Source organism: Elaeis guineensis, chromosome 11, assembly GCF_000442705.2.
Source record: "Elaeis guineensis isolate ETL-2024a chromosome 11, EG11, whole genome shotgun sequence".
NCBI lineage: Eukaryota > Viridiplantae > Streptophyta > Magnoliopsida > Arecales > Arecaceae > Elaeis > Elaeis guineensis.
In genome coordinates this window covers 92289021-92307397 of record NC_026003.2, presented here as the reverse complement: position 1 = coordinate 92307397, position 18377 = coordinate 92289021, and the positions used below count along the sequence as shown (strand labels likewise).

The following is an 18377-nucleotide window of genomic DNA, read 5'->3' as shown; positions in this document are numbered from 1 at the left end:
CGGCTTCCGGCTGGTGCTGAAGTGAGCCACGAAAGAGTGCTCGAGTTGCCCGAAGGAGTGGATACTTTCCGATCGAAGATCGGAGTACCAGGCCCTGGCAGCCTTGCGGAGTGTGGCGGGGAAGCCGATGCAAAAGAGAGCGTCGGTTGCCCCCTAAATCGTCATGAGAGCTTTGTAGCTCTCAAGGTGGTCGATTGGATCGGTGGAGCCGTCGTATGGCTCCACGTGTGGCATCTTGAACCGACTGGGGATCGGTTCGTCGAGAACGAGTCGGGAGAGAGGTTGGACGGTCTGGAAGTCGACGTCGTTCGAAGACTTCTGGCCGTCCACCTGCAACTGTGCAAGTCGACGATCGATTTTCTCGAACCTGTGTTCGTAGTCGTCCGTCCGTCGGTGCTGGGAGACCCCAGGAGTGGAGTCTCCGAAAGATTCCGAGAGGGAGGCGGACGGCGTTCACGGTCGCTTCTCCTTCCTCGCCCGTTCCAGCAGGGAAGGAGAGAGCTGCTGGGACTGTCGGGCATCGCACCGTGGCCGTCCCTCCTCCTCTCCGTGGGAGCGCTGTTGCGGGCGCTCGCATGGAGACGACGGGGATCGGTGCGGACGTCGGCGGCTGCTCCTGGAGGGTATCGGACGGGCCGTCGGTTGTTGCTGGAGGCTCTTGACCGTGTCCATCAGTACGGTCATCTGCCGTACGATGGCCGCGATCTGCGCCTCCGTGGTCACCGCGGGGTGTGGAGAGCTGGGCTTCGCCGCTGAGGGTGGCGGGGAGGCCTTTTTCCGGCAGGAAGAGTGCCTCGCCGACCCGGTGACCCTCGATCGCTGGGCTTTTGTCTTCATCATCAGCATCTTCTGCTTGGGGAGGCTTGGTGCCGTGTCGCCTCTCCTTCCTGGCGCGCCAATCTGTTGCGGCCAATTCCCTCGTCGCCTGATCGTCGGAAAACGAGCGCCTGCAAAAAGGGAAGTCCACACTGACCGGAGGCGGCTCCGGCGGGGACCCTCCGACGGTCAAGTCAGAGAGGTGACTGGACAACAGTGAAATGAAGACAGAGAGCTCAATCGAGAGAGAGAGAGAGAGAGAGGGGGAGCAAGCCTGTGGTTTCGAAGTCGAAGTCGAGGTCGAAGTCGCCTGCACTGTTGCCTTCCCCGATTTATATAGTGGAGCGTGGTATGGCACCGTCATTAATGGCGCGGACAATTGAGGAATTGTCAACTCACTGTAGACTGTCAGAGTCGCCGTAAAAGTGTCACATCGCCGTGGGGCTGTCAAATCACTAGGGTTGACAATGCCCCTAGGCGGCAGTGCCGCATGCCGTTGTCAGGGCTGACAGTTTGTGGCAGTCGTACGGCGATCGGAAGAGTCGACCGACCCTATGTCGGTGGCCAGCTGTGTGGCATCGGATGGAGATTGGGGTTCCTCCGAAGGCCAGTCGGGCGTGTTGCGAGAGTCGGCCATCAGACTTTCAGGTTCAGTCGGTCGGGAGAACGGAAAAAGTATGCCCGACTGACACATCCTCAGTCGGTTAAGGGCTGTTAATTGACCGGTGATGGCGTTCGATTGGTCGGTCGGTCGATCGGTCGGACGGTCGGTCGGTCGGTCGGTCGGTCGGTCGGCCGTCGGTCCGATTATAAGTCGGTACGGGCGGGATCGGTCGGTATTCCCCAACAATATATAAAGCAGCATCTGCCATTATAAGTATTATCCAAACCCATAATTTAGTACTAAAACTAAACAACTCTTAACAGATTATAAAACTTTAGCATCCTTGCAATAATTTAAGGGAGATAGGATGGTTGCCAAGTGTTTGGGGTAGGTCCTTTATACAACATTATAGATATAAAAAACAATCCAATTGTTCCTGCCAAAACCAAGCACAGACATCTTTCTTTTATCCTATGACTCATTACAGTGCCTTTCAATCTCTGGATGGCCTCTTCTTTCTCAGCCAGCAATATAATTAACCTTTGCACCTTTTCAGCCATCCCTTCAGCATCAACAGTTTGACTTTTCTGCTCATATTGTAGTCTTCTTAGCCTCCTTAGTTCACCTTCTAGTGAGTTTTTTGCTCGTAGCAAACCAAGGATAATCTTCTTCGATCTAGTACATATTTCAGGATGTTTTCACCTAAATGCATTGTACCTACTTAGAGGTATAAACTGCACCTATAAAATCTCCTCCCAAGATTTTTGGGGGGTCCATGAGGTATGCTCAACCATCAGCTGTTTGTAGTGGCATTTCTCAGCCTTGGGAGATTGTTAGTTGCGTGAAGAGGACGAGCCTGTTCTCATCGCAAAAGAACTTCATCTGAACGCTAGGATCTTTTTCTTCCTCTGGCTTTGTGAAACAGGGCTTTTTACAGGACTAAGAGACCAAATTGACTGGAAGAAGAATGATTTTTGGTGCCAGATTAGGGCAATGTGTCATCCAAAAAAATTCTAAAGATTGTTCCAAAAATGCCATGTAGGACAACTGATAGGGCACGTGCGATATGCATGCCATTCTCCATTGCTTTTTAAACAGCTAAGCGATCAAAAGGTCATAACGTAAACAGACAAAAAGGAGTCGAATTGTAAGAAATTGAAATTCAGGATTTAAGTTAAATTGAAAGATAAATTTCAAATTTTTTTATAATGTTTAGTTAAATTTTTATAAAAATATATAAATAATTGGATGGCTTAACAACTATTTTAATCAATCAAATTATATCAATTTTTAAATTAATTAATAATATATTTATCACTCTTACATCTAAATACCCAGCGCATGATCCAACCCATCCTGACCCCGTTCGGCTGCTCCACACCTCTCATCCGACCGAAACCCGTAGACTCTTACATATAAATGCCCAAGACAAAACCAAGCCACCGGCGAAGCTTCCCTATTCGGCCGCTCTTAGCCTCCCACCCGATCGGAACCGCTGAGGACGGAAAAACCAGGGAAAAACCTGGGAAACATAGGAAAATCAACGAAAAAAAAAGGAAAGACGGAAACAATCGAAAGGTAACTAACACCTTTCCCCAGATTGATATATTTTTTTTCCTTTCCTTTCTTTTTGTTTCTTTTCATTTCATTTTCTTTTTCGGAGATCTGTGGGGAAGGAGGACACCTGAGGGAGATCGGAGGGGTTTCTTAGGTTCTGGTTTGGTTTTGTCTCAAGCATATGGGTTTTGTGCGAGTTGCGGCGGTGTGAGTAGGTCTCTTTAGGTTTTGAGAGCTTAATCTTGGTAGAAGCATGATATTTTGTAGGGTTTGGGGATTTTCCATCGAAAGGATTCTTCTTTGGCGTTCTCCTGTATCTTGCTAAAGGGAAAAAAATATCCCACCGTTTTTTTTTTTTTTTTTTTATCTGTCCATTGAAAGGATTCTTCTTTGGCTACAAAAGTTTCAATTCATGGTTCTCCCGTATCTTGCTAAAGGGAAAAAAAAAAAATCCCGCCATTTTTTTTACGGTGTTCAGAAGCCGCCATGTGTCGCGAAGGGAGGCTCTGAACTCCCCTTTAATGTTGGGGACTAGGTTCCTTTCTATTTGAGTGAGATAAGGTAACGGAGACGCTTGAGTTTTATGGTTAAATGTGGATCCAAGGTTATGAAACTTGTTTTGACCTGAAGAATGCTGGCCGGTTTGAATGTTTGGAGTTGTTCCTACACTTAAACCATCTATTTTGGACGATTTTCTGGTCATAATCTATTCATATGTGAACCAGGGTGACATGATTGCTAGTTCCTGCTGGACCAATTTTAAGTTCAATTTTTGAATTATATACTTACATTTTTCAGTTTATGTCTGGATACAACCCTAAACTTGAAGTGTTTGATGAGATAGTTTTGAAATGGCCTTGTTTGAAAGTTTTTCATCTAATACTTTTATGATTGGTGGCACTAGGTGCTAGATGTTTAAGGTAATATGAATGAAAGGTGGTATGTGCTAAACACAGTTCATGTATTTATCTGGCCTGCTAGCAATAACGAGATTCTTGAATGCAAATCATTTAGAACAGGTGGAACTCAGGGAATTTTCCTCTTAGTATATGTTGTTTCCTTCAAAAGAAATACACCAAACACCGATCACCCAATATTACTAAGGTCAAATCATACACTCCATTTTCATAAGAAGGTCGGGTGTTTGGAGGAATAATGTCTGCTGGATAGCATGTCGTCACAGGTTGCTTTGTTGGAGAGAATCATGCAAACCTTCGAGTAAATTTAGATTCATGGAGGCAAACATAATTATTATTGTGAAATTATCCTTCAACTGGCCCATGGTTCTCATTTATACAGGGATTTGGATAATCCTGGGACTTCTGATGTTGTTGTTATTCTTATTTTTCCTCAGGTTTTGGTCTTCCCTTTTGGGTGGACTGGTTTATTTTACATAATGACATTTTAGGTGGTGTGCTCCCATTTTATGCAGAACTCGTCTCCTGCCACTTATTTGTTTTAATATTGTTAGCACTGAACTGGTAACAGAATGAACTCAATCTCTTACATAGTTGTTGATTCATTCAAGTATCTAGAGTTCTCTTTATGCTAAGTGTTTATTATTATTATTAAAAACATATGATTGCAGATAATTCAAACAATGCTACTAAAATAGAGAGAAAACAGCATAAGAAGCGAGGGAAAGAGAGACCCAATCCCAGGAAAAGGATGGCTGTTAATTACGTATGATGATGGTTTGCTGATGCTATAATAATAGCAGAGTAAGTGTTTGCATCTGAGAGAGAGAGAGAGGGGGGGAGGTGATGGAGCGCGAAGGGGAGGAGGAGAAAGAGGGCTGCCGCAACCAAGGGCAGCCCGATGATGCAGGAAATGGCCGTCACTTCCTCGACCGCAGCAAGGTCAGGATTTTGCTCTGCGACAACGATCCCAAGAGCTCACAGGAGGTTCGTCAGCTCCTCTGCAAGTGCTCCTACCAAGGTATGTGCTGCTTTCTCCCTCCCTCTCTTGCTCTTTATTTTCCCTTTTTCTTGATAGACCTTTTACTGGTCTTTCTTTGACTCTGCTCTTAAAGTAGTCTGTTTCATTACTATAACTGGTGTGTACATGAACAATCAGTTGAATCAAGTAGCCTGTTTTTCCTGTAACTGGAATATGAGTTATTGAAGAAGAGAAAAAATGATCACTAGTTCTGTAAATAGAAATAACTTGGCTGATGTGTTCAATTTTCACAAAAGTTTGCTGTGATATATATAGCTAATTCTGCCGAGATTAATATTATTTATTCCAATATTGACTTGCTTCACAGATTTCATAGACTATCTCTAGAGAGTGATATGCCCATGGTACTGATATTGGATCTATATTCTTTCAGTAACTTCAGTGAAGTCTGCCAGACAGGTCATTGATGTGCTTAATGCCCAGGGGCCTGATATTGACATCATTCTTGCTGAAGTTGACCTCCCAGTGGCCAAAGGGCTGAAGATGTTGAAGTACGTAGCTAGAGATAAGTCGTTGAGGCGCATTCCTATTATCAGTAAGCTTCTTGGGTTCTTAGAGATGCTTGTGCCATGTGTCGATTGTTACTTTACATTCTAATAGCTGCCTTCCTGTTGTGTCTCTTAGTGATGTCTGCGAAAGATGAGGTCTCAGTGGTTGTCAAGTGCTTGCGACTTGGGGCAGCCGACTATCTTGTGAAGCCATTGCGCACAAATGAGCTGCTGAATATCTGGACCCATGTGTGGAGAAGAAGACGCATGGTACTGCTTAGCAATAGCTTCCTCCACTTACAGATGGTTTCTTATCACTTATGATGCTCCAAAATGTAGTGTAGCAGATAAAATAGCTAGAATCAGCAGTTGTTTGTTTTGTTTTGGCAGCTTCGTCTGTCAGAGAAGGATGTTTTCAGCCATGACTTTGAGTTGACATTGTCAGATCCTAGCGATGCCAACACAAACAGTACTACTTTATTCTCGGATGACACAGATGACAAGACCAGGAAGGCAAGATGTCCAGAGACAAGAGTGTCGAATCATTGTGAATATGAGGTAAGACTTAGTCATTACTAAAATATGTGACATTACTTTAATTATATCCTTATAGTATTTTTGGACCTAGGAGTGACAAGCCTAGAGGTTTTTTTTTTAGATCGTTGACTAGTGTTACCTAGATGCTTGGCACCAAGTGTTGGACATTGCAACCTACAAAAATCTTTGCACGGGGATACAATAGACATGCAAGTACATATGTTTGTCTGTCATTTAATGCTTATTCAAAAAAGTGGAGAAACTTAGAATTATGGATGCTATTTAGCAAATAAGTTAGTGGAATAACCATGAGTATGTAAATTGTTTTGTTTATGTGCTACATTCGTTTAACATATGTTGATAACTTTGTATTAAATATAGAAGGGCATGAAGTGTCAATGAAAACTCAAGGATACTTCACTTAAAGTGTCTAAAAGAAAAACTGAAGGATACTTCCAGTGATTATATTAAATATATAAGGACACTTTACTTGAAGTGTCTAGAAAAACTTAAGGACACTTCACTTAAACTGTCGAGAAAAACTCAAGTACACTGCACCGATCCTCTGCGTGGCACTCTAATGGCGCCAAGTGTTGGACACTTTTTGCTAACATCAGCATGACTCTTCAAAGGGGATGTCCAGCCATGTCATGTTGTGTTGTGTCCAGCTGTGTGCAAGTGTCCAAAAGTGTCCGCACCTCTGGACAGCTTAAAAATAATGTGTCCTAGTAACATTGTCTTTCACCAGTTAATGCATTAGCAATATATAGTGTACCACATTGCACTTAATCCATTTTAAAATCCTCTATGGGGAGTATCAGTTATCAACAAATAATGATTTGAACTTGTCTAACCTTATGGGCTTGCAATTACCGTTGGTAATTACAGTGTTCCTTATGTGAATCAGTACATTTCTAATTGTTGTGAGATCATGTTGTTTTAAATTTCTAATTTTGTATCTTTTCCAGTCTAATGCCTCTTCTTTGAAGCCTGCTCAAAATAATTCACTCGAGGAGGAGCCTAATATTCTTAAGGAAGGTGATTGTACAGGTAAGCTGCTAAAGTCTTTATGCAGCTTCTGCTGCTTAGATTAGTTGTTTTTTTTCGAAGCCTGCCTGCAGGTATTTCTTCCCCCAGGCTTCCTCAGGAAAAGAAATTCTCTTACCAGTATTCTCAGGAGGGTTTTTTTCATGTCCAAAGAAGACTGACCTGAAGATCGGCGAATCTTCAGCCTTCCTGGCATATGTTAAATCAAATGCACCAACAAGCAGCACCACACTGGGCAATATGGATGGAAATGCTGCTCCATCAACACATCATGAAGAAAATATTTTTGTAGGAGGTGATACTGAGAGATATAGCAACAGAGGGGCACAAGGAAGCTACTCGGAAGGGAATGGCACTGTTACTGGTGAGAACACTTGTGATACAAGTACATTTCAAATGCCATTGGAGATTCCTGTAGTATGCCCTTCTTCAAATGCACAGGCACAATCAAGGAATGAGGGCCAAATTGATGTTTCTGGTGTTCCATCAATCTTCCATTTACCATTTTACTATCCAGGGATGATGGAGCAGAATATGATACCCCCATCTGTGCAAATATTTCAGGGTAATTTGAATGATGTGCAAGCACATACCGCACCACCCTTGCTGCCTCAGTATAATGTTCTTCCTCAGGGTCCTCATATGCCAATGATGCCATCATTTTCATATCATCCAGTTGGCATAAGTTTGCAATCAGGTCAGGTGCCTTTGCCACACATATGGTCATCGATGGCAAGGTCATCCACACCTGAAGTGACTTCTGGTCGAACCGAAAGAAGAGCAGCAGCACTTATCAAGTTCAGGAAGAAAAGAAAGGATAGATGTTTCGACAAGAAGATTAGGTATGTCAATCGAAAACGTCTTGCTGAAAAAAGGCCAAGAGTTCGAGGGCAGTTTGTGAGGCAGGTGAACGGTATGGATGTTCACCACAATGAATTTATCACTGGTGATGGTTATTCTGAGGAGGATGAAGATGAGGAACCTACATCTAGGGAGTTGGAACTTGTTTCTTCTCCTGAATAGAATGCTTCGGAGTGTTGATCTGTTCAACTGAAGCTAGTAAACCGCAATGAATTTATTGCTGGTGATGGTGATTATGAGGAGGATAAAGATGAGGAACCATCATCCAGGGAGCTAGAACTTGCTTCTTCTCCCAAATGGAATTCTTCAGAGTTTGGTCAGGTTAGTCAAAGCTCGTAAATGTATTATAGATATGCTGATGCGTGGGCTACAGAGCAGCAGGTCTTCAGTGTACCAGATGTTACAAACTTCCATTGTTGCGACACTTCCCATACTGGCTGCATCTTAGTCATGATTGTGCTCTTGCAGTGGAAACCTTGGAGAACTTACGGGGAAAAGAATATCTTGGTTCTGGTAACTTGAGGAGTGAGGATCGTTTAGGCGGTATTTATTCATTAACCTCTCTGCAACAAACTGTTGATGCATAAATATATGGGATGTTGTTAATCTCTTTTTCAAAATATACTGGACTTCTCTTTTGTGGTTGTGTAACTTGCTTATAGATAATTCATATAGCTTAGCCTCCCTCAAGCACTTAATCAATTATTGACGTTTTTTTTGAAAAAACTTGGTATTATATGGTGATCCTGCTTTATATTTAGTTGGTTTCTTTTCAGTTGTTACATTACCAGCTAATACCACAACCATACAAGATAATCAACAAGGCTTGTTCTGGATATTGTTGTTGGCTGACATGAACTTTATGTTGCCATGTGCTCGTATTTGGTAAAACTTGCCCATAAAAGGCAGCTTGGTGAAATCCATTAAGACATTATCTCTTCCATTTAGGCTTTCGTCAATTCTTCCCTTATATTTCCAGACCATTTAACTCAAATTCATATTAGTTGTCTTTCAACCATCATGTACAACATGAGTTGTTCTTATAAATATGAATTGGCTTCTGATGCAACTATCCCTGGATCTGATTCGACTATAGACTTCATTAATTGTAAGTCATTATAGACCCAATTGTTGCTCTGCTTTCATGAATCTTTGTTAGTTTATATTGATGATTCAATCAGCATTAGATTTAGGGGATCAGCATGAAATTGATGTGGATATCTTGCTCGATGAGAAAATTGGGTTTATTCAGGAGTCCTCACTTTTAGTTCTTATTTTGTTTTCAACATGTTTGTTTAAGAAGTTTTGATGAGAGCAGAAATATCTGTAATTTTAATTATATGTTCTTGATTCATTAACCACCCACAGTTTAGAGACCTGTAATTTGAAATCCTTAGGCCCATATGGCATGATTAATAACAATTCAACAGTGCCAATATACTCGCATCTTTAAAGATGCCTCGTCTCGTATCACATAGCAATGCTGGGAAATTCAAATTTGCAAGGAGCAATTGCAAAGCCTAATGGGATGGTAACTGATGAATCCTGTGCTGGAACACAAGGCACTAGTCGAGAATCACTAACTGTCCTATACAACCAGTTTTGCTACGAAGCCATTAAGTAATGCACAAGAAGGGGCTGCAACTGAAGACAGCTACAATGTGGCAATGTCTGCTCTGAAAGAGGCTGTGGAGAAGGTTGCTGCAGCCAAAAGAGGTGCTGTTACTGTTGCACAGCAAGCACTACCTATTGGTGGAGCTAAACAAGCATTTCTTATTGCCCATCCAGCACAAACAAAAGCTTTGCAAGAATTGCAATGCTTGAATGAAGTCAAGCAGGTAATAACAGCACAAGAACTCAAGTATGTTCACCATCCTGTTAATTTTTAGCTAATACCATCTAGTTCACCAAGTGATTCAAGTTCATCTGATTGCTCTTTTCAGGTCCCATTGATCCTCAACATAGCAAATGGTCAGTTATTGCATGGTCCATCAGATGATTTGCATACAGCCCATGCTACTCAAGTGTTGAGCATTACTAATGCTGTCAGTGTACTAAAACAATCATTGCCTTCCACACCATCTACAGATGGGTTGACTGGAAATGGATCAGAAGGTCCTGGTTTGCCTGCAGAAAGGAAGATGACAATGCAAATAGTTGATAGAGATGTGGAGCTTGATGCTGGTGTCCAGAAATCTCAGGTTTTCTTGCTCACTGATATAATTGCTGATTTCCTGTCTGCTTTATTTCGAGAGAATTCTTGAACATGCCGGAAAGTGTAAAAGTGAGCTGTCGGTGGTCATTCATGATTATGTCCATTAATGTAAAAGTGAGCTGAATTTAGCTACTAGCATGTTTCATATTTTGGAGTCCGTGTCATTCCACATGCATTTTGTAGATAATTATTATGCGGTATGGAATATTTGGTAAGACTTGACTAGATATTTATTTGGCAAGATGACTTATATATTTATACATCCACACATACATAGACATATGCGTGCGCACGCGCGCACACACACATATATATGCATGTTTGAATGTATATAGTATTTTTTTTAAAAAAAATTGTGATGTTCATTAATTTTATTTGATCAAGTCCTCTAAGAATTGTGTGACCTAGTATTCTAAACATTGGCATGAAAACTGTAATAAAAGAAATTCAATCTTTTTTATGTTTTGTTTTGACGGCTAGTGTTCACAATGCCTTAAAGCCTATATCAAGAAATATATAATTTTGAATTCATACTCTCTGCCCAATATATTATAATCATAAATAGAAAATAAACTTCAACTGCAAGTTCGAGCAGAGCAACCTTCCGACATGAATATTTTTCTTTGTTATTCTTTTTGAATTTTTGTGCATTAGTTTCTCTGTGCACCATTATTCAGTTTGCATCTTAAATTTGCAGAAGCAGGATTCTTCTAGTTCAGCCGAAGCTGGCTCAAGTCCAAGACATGGCAACAACTTAACTAGTCTGGGTTCCTCTGAGACATAGATGGTGGCTATTCTTGCAGTGCCAATGACAGTCTGTATGCCTGTGATGGGAAGCTTACCAGCATCTTGTTCAGGTTGTTATCCGTGAAAGAGTCTTTCATCTTACATACATAAAGTAATCCTCTTTGAGAGATATTATGCCTTTTCTTCTTTCTTTGTTTTTTCCTTTTCCCTTCTGAATATTTTTTGCTATCAGTAAATAACACCATAATTAGTTGGAGAAGGTATGAAGATATAGTTGACTGGTCCTTTTTAAATAATTCATCATTTGAACATTAACTTAACCATTGGCTTGACTATATTTGGAGTATTTAAAAGTGCATAAAATTCCAGTCATGCAATGCTTTTGGGAAACATTATTGATTCTATGTTTCTTAACTAATATTTTTCTAATGAATGCTGATATACATTCTTCTGGGTCTAGTGCAAATTACAAAAATGATCTCATATGCTTATCAATTTTTAAATTTGGGTGAAAGAAGTGATTTTGCTTGGGAATTAATACTGTCATCTTGCAGTATCCTACATTCTTTACAAATATTAGTCATTTTTATGGACAGATAAGATAGCCAAAATGTTAAATCATTTATTGTTATAGTTAGCTGTCAGGTTACTTTTGAAAGAACGTGGCAAATTAACACAGTATAGAAAATTTACAGTTGCGTGCAGTTTCCAAAGGTTGGGCTTGGAGATTTATTTACTGGTTATTATATTCAGTGTTTTATATTAATAGCCATCAAGTTACATAATATCAAGAGCTGTTGATGGCTACCAAAGCTAATTGAATTTCATCCACATTTTCTTACATCTTTTGTGAAATCTTAATCATGTGCTTCAATTAGTTGTCCATCAGGGGCTTTGACCAAAATTATGTGCTTCATTGGTTCTGTAGGTTGGGCTAAGATTTGGAATTTGAATTCTCTTTCTTAATGAATTAGGCTTGCTTGGGAAGGCTTGCATGGTCCCTGTTCATGAGTTGGATTATTTAAGTCGAATGTCGCATATACACTGATACAAGAAGCAAATACAGACGTGTATCATGTTTTCCAAGTCAGCAATCAGGACAAAAGGAGATACAAGGATGTATACAGAATACAAATTTAAGTGTTGGACATTTTATTTTCTAGAGATTGTGTGAAGCAAAAGGAAAAAATATAATTTTTAATGGGCTTTCAGTATATATTTTCCCTATCCTTAGTCCAAAATTAGCTTATGGGTGTAAGAAGCATGAGATTTCAAAAAACTTTATTTTAATATCTTTATCCTTGGTGCCATGGTGCAACCAAAAATCTAGTCATGGATAATTATAATACAGGTGGGTCTCCCTTCCTTTCTCTCAGAAAAATTTAATATTCTACATCCTTGACCAACCTCTAAATTGAGCAAAGGTGTACTTATTGAATAATAGTGAGTCAAACTTTCTGTTGAAAGAGTCCAACTCTATTCTAATCAATAACACGACTAAAGATTTACAAAGTATCCAATTTTTTGGCCTCTGTTGAATTTGCTAATTCATATCAAACTTGGATTCTTCAAGTTGGACCCAAGTTTCTGGGCATCATAACCATAACATGGTGATTCAAACTTTTTGTTGAAAGAGTCCAACTCTATCCCATCAATAATGTGCCAAGATATTTGGGAAGTATCTAAATGTTGGACGTTTACTGAATTTGCTAATACATGTCCAACATGGATTCATCAAGCTGGACACAAGTTTCTGGGTACTGTAACCATAACCATCCTGGCTAATCCCAACCAAGGTTTTCATCTTGGTGGAGATCTTGGCTGAGATTAGTTTATATCAATATTAGAACCAACCAATATGTCTTAAATATTGATACTTAAAATCGCGGCTATATAAGCCTAAATACGTGAAAGTATTGGCTGATATGATGTATGAATACAAACTGATATTGGTAATCTTTTTTCTTTTTTCTGCTGTTCGAGGAAAGTGAGATTGGTGGCAAAGATAAGCCAGGTCAGAAGATTGACAGTGGTGGTGTTGTGGAGTGATGGTGGCAGGTGGAATGCAGAGAGACAGGACGAGGATGGGGGCCAGCCAGACTGCCGACAGAGAAGCGAAAGGCCAAGGATGGTGGCTGGGTGGAGGAGCCATAAAGAGGGGTGGGGGGTGGGGAGGAGCATGGTACAGAGATGAATTTTAGACCATTGTTTTGGTTTATCTAGTCCATGTTTTATTCAAAAAATTAGGATTTTGACTTTTTTTTAAAAATAAATCTATAAGGCCACTTATCTCAACCTTGGGTCGTCTTGGTATTGCCTGAGATGGCTGAGCTATTGGTCTTTAAAACTTCGATCCCAGATCTCTACTATTAGGGGTTGGGTGCAAAAGTGATTGGTTACAGAACTTGGGTTGTTTGACCTAAGGCTTCCAAATGATGTGTTTTGGATTTCGTAAGATATAATAAAAAAAGATTTTCCATGAAATTGTAGGAAAGGTTTAGAAGAAAAGGATGATTTCCACTTGATTGTCTTGGAATCCTATCGGATCTTCCTTGAAGATAACCTAGCAATTATTTTATGATTTTTTTTAATGAATTAAGGTCATCTATGTAAAAGTGCAACTAAATGTCTGAAGACATAGGAGAAAAAATAGCACAAACAACTAAAGGAGAAAAGATAGCGGAAAAAACAATATAAAAGAACCATATGCAAAAAATAAGAAGATATTTTACATTCAGGACCATATTGTGTAAATCTCCACATAAATTCTTAACCTGCCTATGTTTCCCATTAGATTAAGGTGTATTGACAATCTATTATTCTGTACCAGTTTGGATTTGGTATTAACTAACAAATTAGGTGATTCCACATTTAATTCAAAGCCATTAAAAGAATGAATCTACATCCAGTTTCCTTACGAAATTGCAAATGAATTTGATTGTTACAGAATGATGTGGTTCTTGATTTGAAGATAACCTAGCATTCTGTTCACTAGAAAAATCATATTAGATGACTTGAAGTCATCTGCATTGAAGAAAAGATAATTTTAGGAGAGTCTTGGGAGCAAAGATGGTACAAAAAAGACAGCAGGTACAGAAGAAAAATTGGAGAGATGTGGCTGAAAGATACAAAAATATGGTGCATTAGGAATTTAATAAAACTGCATGCATTGTTAATATGCTGAGCTGCTAGTTCATCCTGTTATATCAAGCATTACTTACAGTTGGTTTGCTTTCGAGTGACTTGGGAAGAAGGATATATTGATAAAGGATTTATATACTGGTGCATATCAACCATATCATTTTTACCATATTGGTAAGATATTGCTAGCCCTTGTATTGTACCATGTCAACACATGATACATAACCCACTTTTCTGCTGTGCCGAGACCAATACACATATCATGTGTTGGTATAGTACGATATCAGTCTGCACCATACCAGTAAAGTACTGCCTACTAGTACTTCACCCCTTGTTGGAGATGGTAATGCAAGAGGATTGGGAGAGAAGTATCACGGGTGGAAAAAGAAATATAGAAACAGTGTTATGGGAGATCTAGTATGAAGATTCAAACACATAAGATCTTTAGGCATTAAATGAATGAGCATTCTTTCACTGCTGATTACCTATCTATTATATTCTATTAAGCCATAATGAAAGTTCGCTTGTTTTCTGCCAACTACCCATCTTGCTAGTCTTTTAGTGAATTATCTGATTTGACAGTCATTATCAGTCTGGGTGTTGCTTGGGTAAATTGAAAATGCTAACTGAATTTGCAAATTGGTATGATTGTCTTGAAATCTCATTACCTGACTTGAACTTACCTAGCATTTATTCATGATAGAAAAAACTTTGGACGACTTGAAATCATCAGTGTTAAACTGCCATGATTATAATGTTTTTAGTCAACAATTCATCATTCATTATCCTTGTTTTGTTGTTGCTAAATTACCTGCATTGTTATTTTACCATTTTATTCTTTTCATGTTTTTATCAAATTCTGGAAAAACAGATTATAGGATTTTAGCTATTTAGAAACAGAACTTCCTTTTTTAATAAGTAATTATAACATCTTATAATATCTTGTGGCGATTCTGGACGCTTGCTTAATGAACATGCATCTCTAAGTTCTTTTCACCTACATATGCTGTATTGCAAGCACCTTCCAGTTGCTATGTAGGCCTGACATGGATAAGATGGGAGGAGACCTTTGCTGAACAAGATTTTAATCTCTAGGCCATGTGGATATAGCATTTCCTAGCTTTACTTATCACAATTCCTTTAGCCAGGCATATGATTCATAACAATGCTTGAACTTATGTGTCTTCTTTGGGTGAACTGTAACAGTTGCAACCCCAGGTACTCCAGGTGGCTCATGCACCCTTCTGGCAGCTCCAATCAAGACATTGCCACTTTCTGATCGTCCTGCAGGACCGATCCCTCAATTGCAGGATGCACCCTTGCAGCCAGCAGCATCTCAGTGTGGTGTACTGGTCCTAACTCCATCTCCTGTTAGAACACTGCAAGTCCTATTCAGGCCCGAATACTCAAGTGCATGCAACTGCCATTGCTTGTGGTGCCCGTGTAGTGCCCTGTAGTGCCCCCCGAGGCCGCTGCTTCGCTGAAGGATCGGATCTGGAAGAGCTTCAATTGCCAAGCCAACACCAAATCAACACTAACAGGTGGCTGCAAGTCACTCTGTTCAAAGCTCTATGCCTTGTGCCATTTGGGGATGGTAAAATCGATCTAACTCGATGGATATGCATCCTATCCAAATCTGATCAAATTTAAAAAATAGGATTTGATCGGATTTGGATTTGGATAAAATCCGAAAACTGTAGCACGGATATTGGATAGGGTATGGGTAATGTTGTTTTTTATCCGAATCCGATCCGAATCTACGGCTATGGATAAATTTGAATCCATATTTGAATATATATATTTATAATTTAATTTTGGTAATTTTGTTTTGGTTGATAATATGTATAAAATTATTTTGGTTATTTATATGTTTTATGTTGAATTGTAATTTTATTTTTATATTTGATTCTTATAAATATGGATTTATAAATTATATTATATATTGAATTATTATATGTTGAATTGGTAATTTTGTTTTGATTAATAATATGTATAAAATTATTTTGGTGGTTTATTTTTTTTGGGTATGGGATAGGTATAGGACGGGCATGGATTGGGTATGAAAAAATGAGTTATTCATAGATATTTTCGAACCTGTTGGGTATGGGGATGGGTATTTTTTTTTTTATCCGATCGGATAGGGTTTGGGTATAGGATATTAAATTCGGATTTGGAGATGGATAGTATAATATTCGATCCAAATTTTATCTATTGCCATCTTTAGTGTCATTGAGGAGGGCAAAAGAGAACATGCAACTTTGAATGCTATGCATAAAAGTCTGACAGAAAGTTTGGAGGAGATGAAAGTGCGGACAATTGATATGTTGCCAAAGGTGTTTGGTAATTGATCCTGACTGATCTGTAGCTGGAAATGCTGGGCAGAACGGATCCCTTTTCGAGAAGCAGAATGAATTGCTGGATATAGCGGGGGCTGCTGAGGATCTGTCTATGTTTGAGAAGAGTGCTTGGACAGAGATCAAATGCGGTTGAAATGCATGTTGGCTCTACTAACCTTGATCTGTCACATACGATCCCAATGTACACAACTTCTTGGCCCCCCACTGGTGATGGGATGATGGGGAATTTTTGGAAACTGTCGTGACGTTTTGGGGACGTAGATCACCGGGATGATGGTTTATGGATGGATTTCGTGGTCATCTCTGGCTCTCTCCAACTCAATCAATATTAATAATACATCGTGACCATGACGGTTTGGTTAGGTTTGATTTACTTTGTTTACTGTATCAATGATGCTAACACAGGTCAGGTATGTTGTAAAAAGTAAATTTTGTCAAAGATGGTAGTTATGTTACTGTTGAAATAATCAACTAAAATTTGATGCGAGGTGCCTGGTTATTGAGATCGCTAGGCTTTTTGATGTCATGGTCTGGGCCTATAAAGTTTTGGCGAAATTCTTATTGCATCATGCGCGCGGTGCACGCGGTGCACAAAGAATCGCTCAAAGCTTTGTGATACAAAAGTCATTTTACTGTTCTTTCCGTTCAATGAGAGGTATATCATTACATGAAGCTCGTTAATATGTTGAATAAAAAGAAGAGAGAGAAAAAAAAGAGTAATATGGAGTGAGGTGGGGCCATCCCTTGAAGGTGTTATGAGGTATCAATTTGGGGCTCAAGTGCTTGCAGTGCTAAAATGGCCACAAGTTGAACCCTACGTTTTAGGGCTATAGTTTGAGCTGCAGGGTTTCGGAGAATAAACTCCACCCCAATGGCATCTCAGCTTGCAGCCATGGTCGATTGTGTTACAGGCTCCCAAACGATAAAGTTAGGCTGGGTCTGTATGTGGAGGGAGGTGCAGGGTTCGAGAAGAATAGGATGTTGAAATTTATCCGATTAAGTTTCATCTGTGGTTTATGTTTACATGTATGGAGATTTGTTTTAGTTGGTTTAATTTGATAAGTTTTTGGTAAAGTTATAATGATAAATTATATAGTTATTGTAATATAGTTAATCCTTACATGACAATTATTGATCGCATCCATCCTAGTTATTGTAATTAATTTAGATATTATTTTTGATGGATAAGATATATTATAAAAGAACATCTTTTATAAATTTTATTTTCAATTCATTCGAGAGTTTGTGAGCTCTTTTCTATTGAAAATAAATCAAAATACTGCTCGTGGAGAGTGCGGAGTACATCCAATTTTTTTTTTTTGGATAATTATAAGCAGGCTAATGCTAGAAATCGTGGATGACATATTTCTTCTTCAAATAAGTTTTACTGTTGCATAAAATTCTAATGTTATGATACTAGAGTCATATGGATTATTTGACTTAAAGATTGAAATTTTTTTATGTCCATACGGCCACTTAGCCGGTTGCTACTGATTGGAATCGCCACGATCAGGAGTCGTTCTCTAATTAGATAGAGGAATTGTGTGATATTTTTATCATTTATTTATTTATTTTGAAGGATCTTAAATACTTGTTAAATAAATAAATAAATATATAAAGAAATTGGATTAGAGGAAAGAAGAAGAGGGATGCCAACAGAAGAAGAGGGATGCCAACAGAAGAAATTGTTGTTTTCCCCTCAACTTTCTGCTCGACTTTGAGTTGGCCGAACCTTCGGTCTACCTCCAACAACCATTGGGACAGTCCACTAGCGACCACCCCATCATTCCATTAATAATAAAAAAAAGAAAAAGGGTGAAAGGGGAGTAAGGAACCGTCAGATCTCTGTTAACTAATAGTTTCCCATCCAAATCACAGGCAAAAAAAGTGGACGGTCCTGGGGGGACAGTGGCGACCGCCGATTGGGGTCTTCCAGTGGCCATCGGCTCAGATTTTGTAGGAGAAGCATTGGTTTGGGCCCTTCCATCTCCACCGAATCGTTAGGTGGAACTTCCAATTGCTGGGAACCGGCGATTAGCCTTGAGAGA

The 18377-nt window shown here is 39.6% G+C and overlaps 1 protein-coding gene across 7 annotated transcripts; it reads left to right on the top strand.

Moving 5' to 3' along the window:
- The first annotated feature begins 2826 nt into the window (after positions 1-2826).
- Positions 2827-16834, top strand: LOC105061116 (two-component response regulator-like PRR1). 7 transcript variants are annotated; one of them, XM_073246121.1, is made up of 11 exons: positions 2833-2998; positions 4566-4915; positions 5310-5471; positions 5561-5694; positions 5815-5982; positions 6930-7011; positions 7130-8190; positions 8338-9707; positions 9813-10070; positions 10782-10941; positions 15179-16834. In XM_073246121.1, the coding sequence occupies exons 2-7, from the start codon at positions 4741-4743 to the stop codon at positions 8029-8031; spliced, it is 1623 nt and encodes a 540-aa protein (XP_073102222.1). In that variant the 5' UTR covers positions 2833-2998; positions 4566-4740; the 3' UTR covers positions 8032-8190; positions 8338-9707; positions 9813-10070; positions 10782-10941; positions 15179-16834. The 7 variants fall into 7 exon arrangements, with proteins under 7 accessions (XP_029116549.1, XP_073102222.1, XP_073102221.1 ...); XM_073246120.1 differs by having other exon boundaries at positions 7130-9707; positions 9813-9840; positions 9958-10070; XM_029260715.2 differs by adding an exon at positions 4410-4458 and having other exon boundaries at positions 7130-9707.
- Positions 16835-18377: the final 1543 nt, after the last annotated feature.

What these genes read in the sequence shown, in the direction of transcription:
- LOC105061116 (XM_073246121.1), top strand. Translation starts at nt 4,741, where the DNA reads ATGGAGCGCGAAGGGGAGGAGGAGAAAGAGGGCTGCCGCAACCAAGGG. An exon ending in CGAATCATTGTGAATATGAG is followed by an intron (nt 5,983 to 6,929) that starts GTAAGACTTAGT and finishes TATCTTTTCCAG; the next exon opens with TCTAATGCCTCTTCTTTGAA. An exon ending in TAAGGAAGGTGATTGTACAG is followed by an intron (nt 7,012 to 7,129) that starts GTAAGCTGCTAA and finishes TTCTCTTACCAG; the next exon opens with TATTCTCAGGAGGGTTTTTT.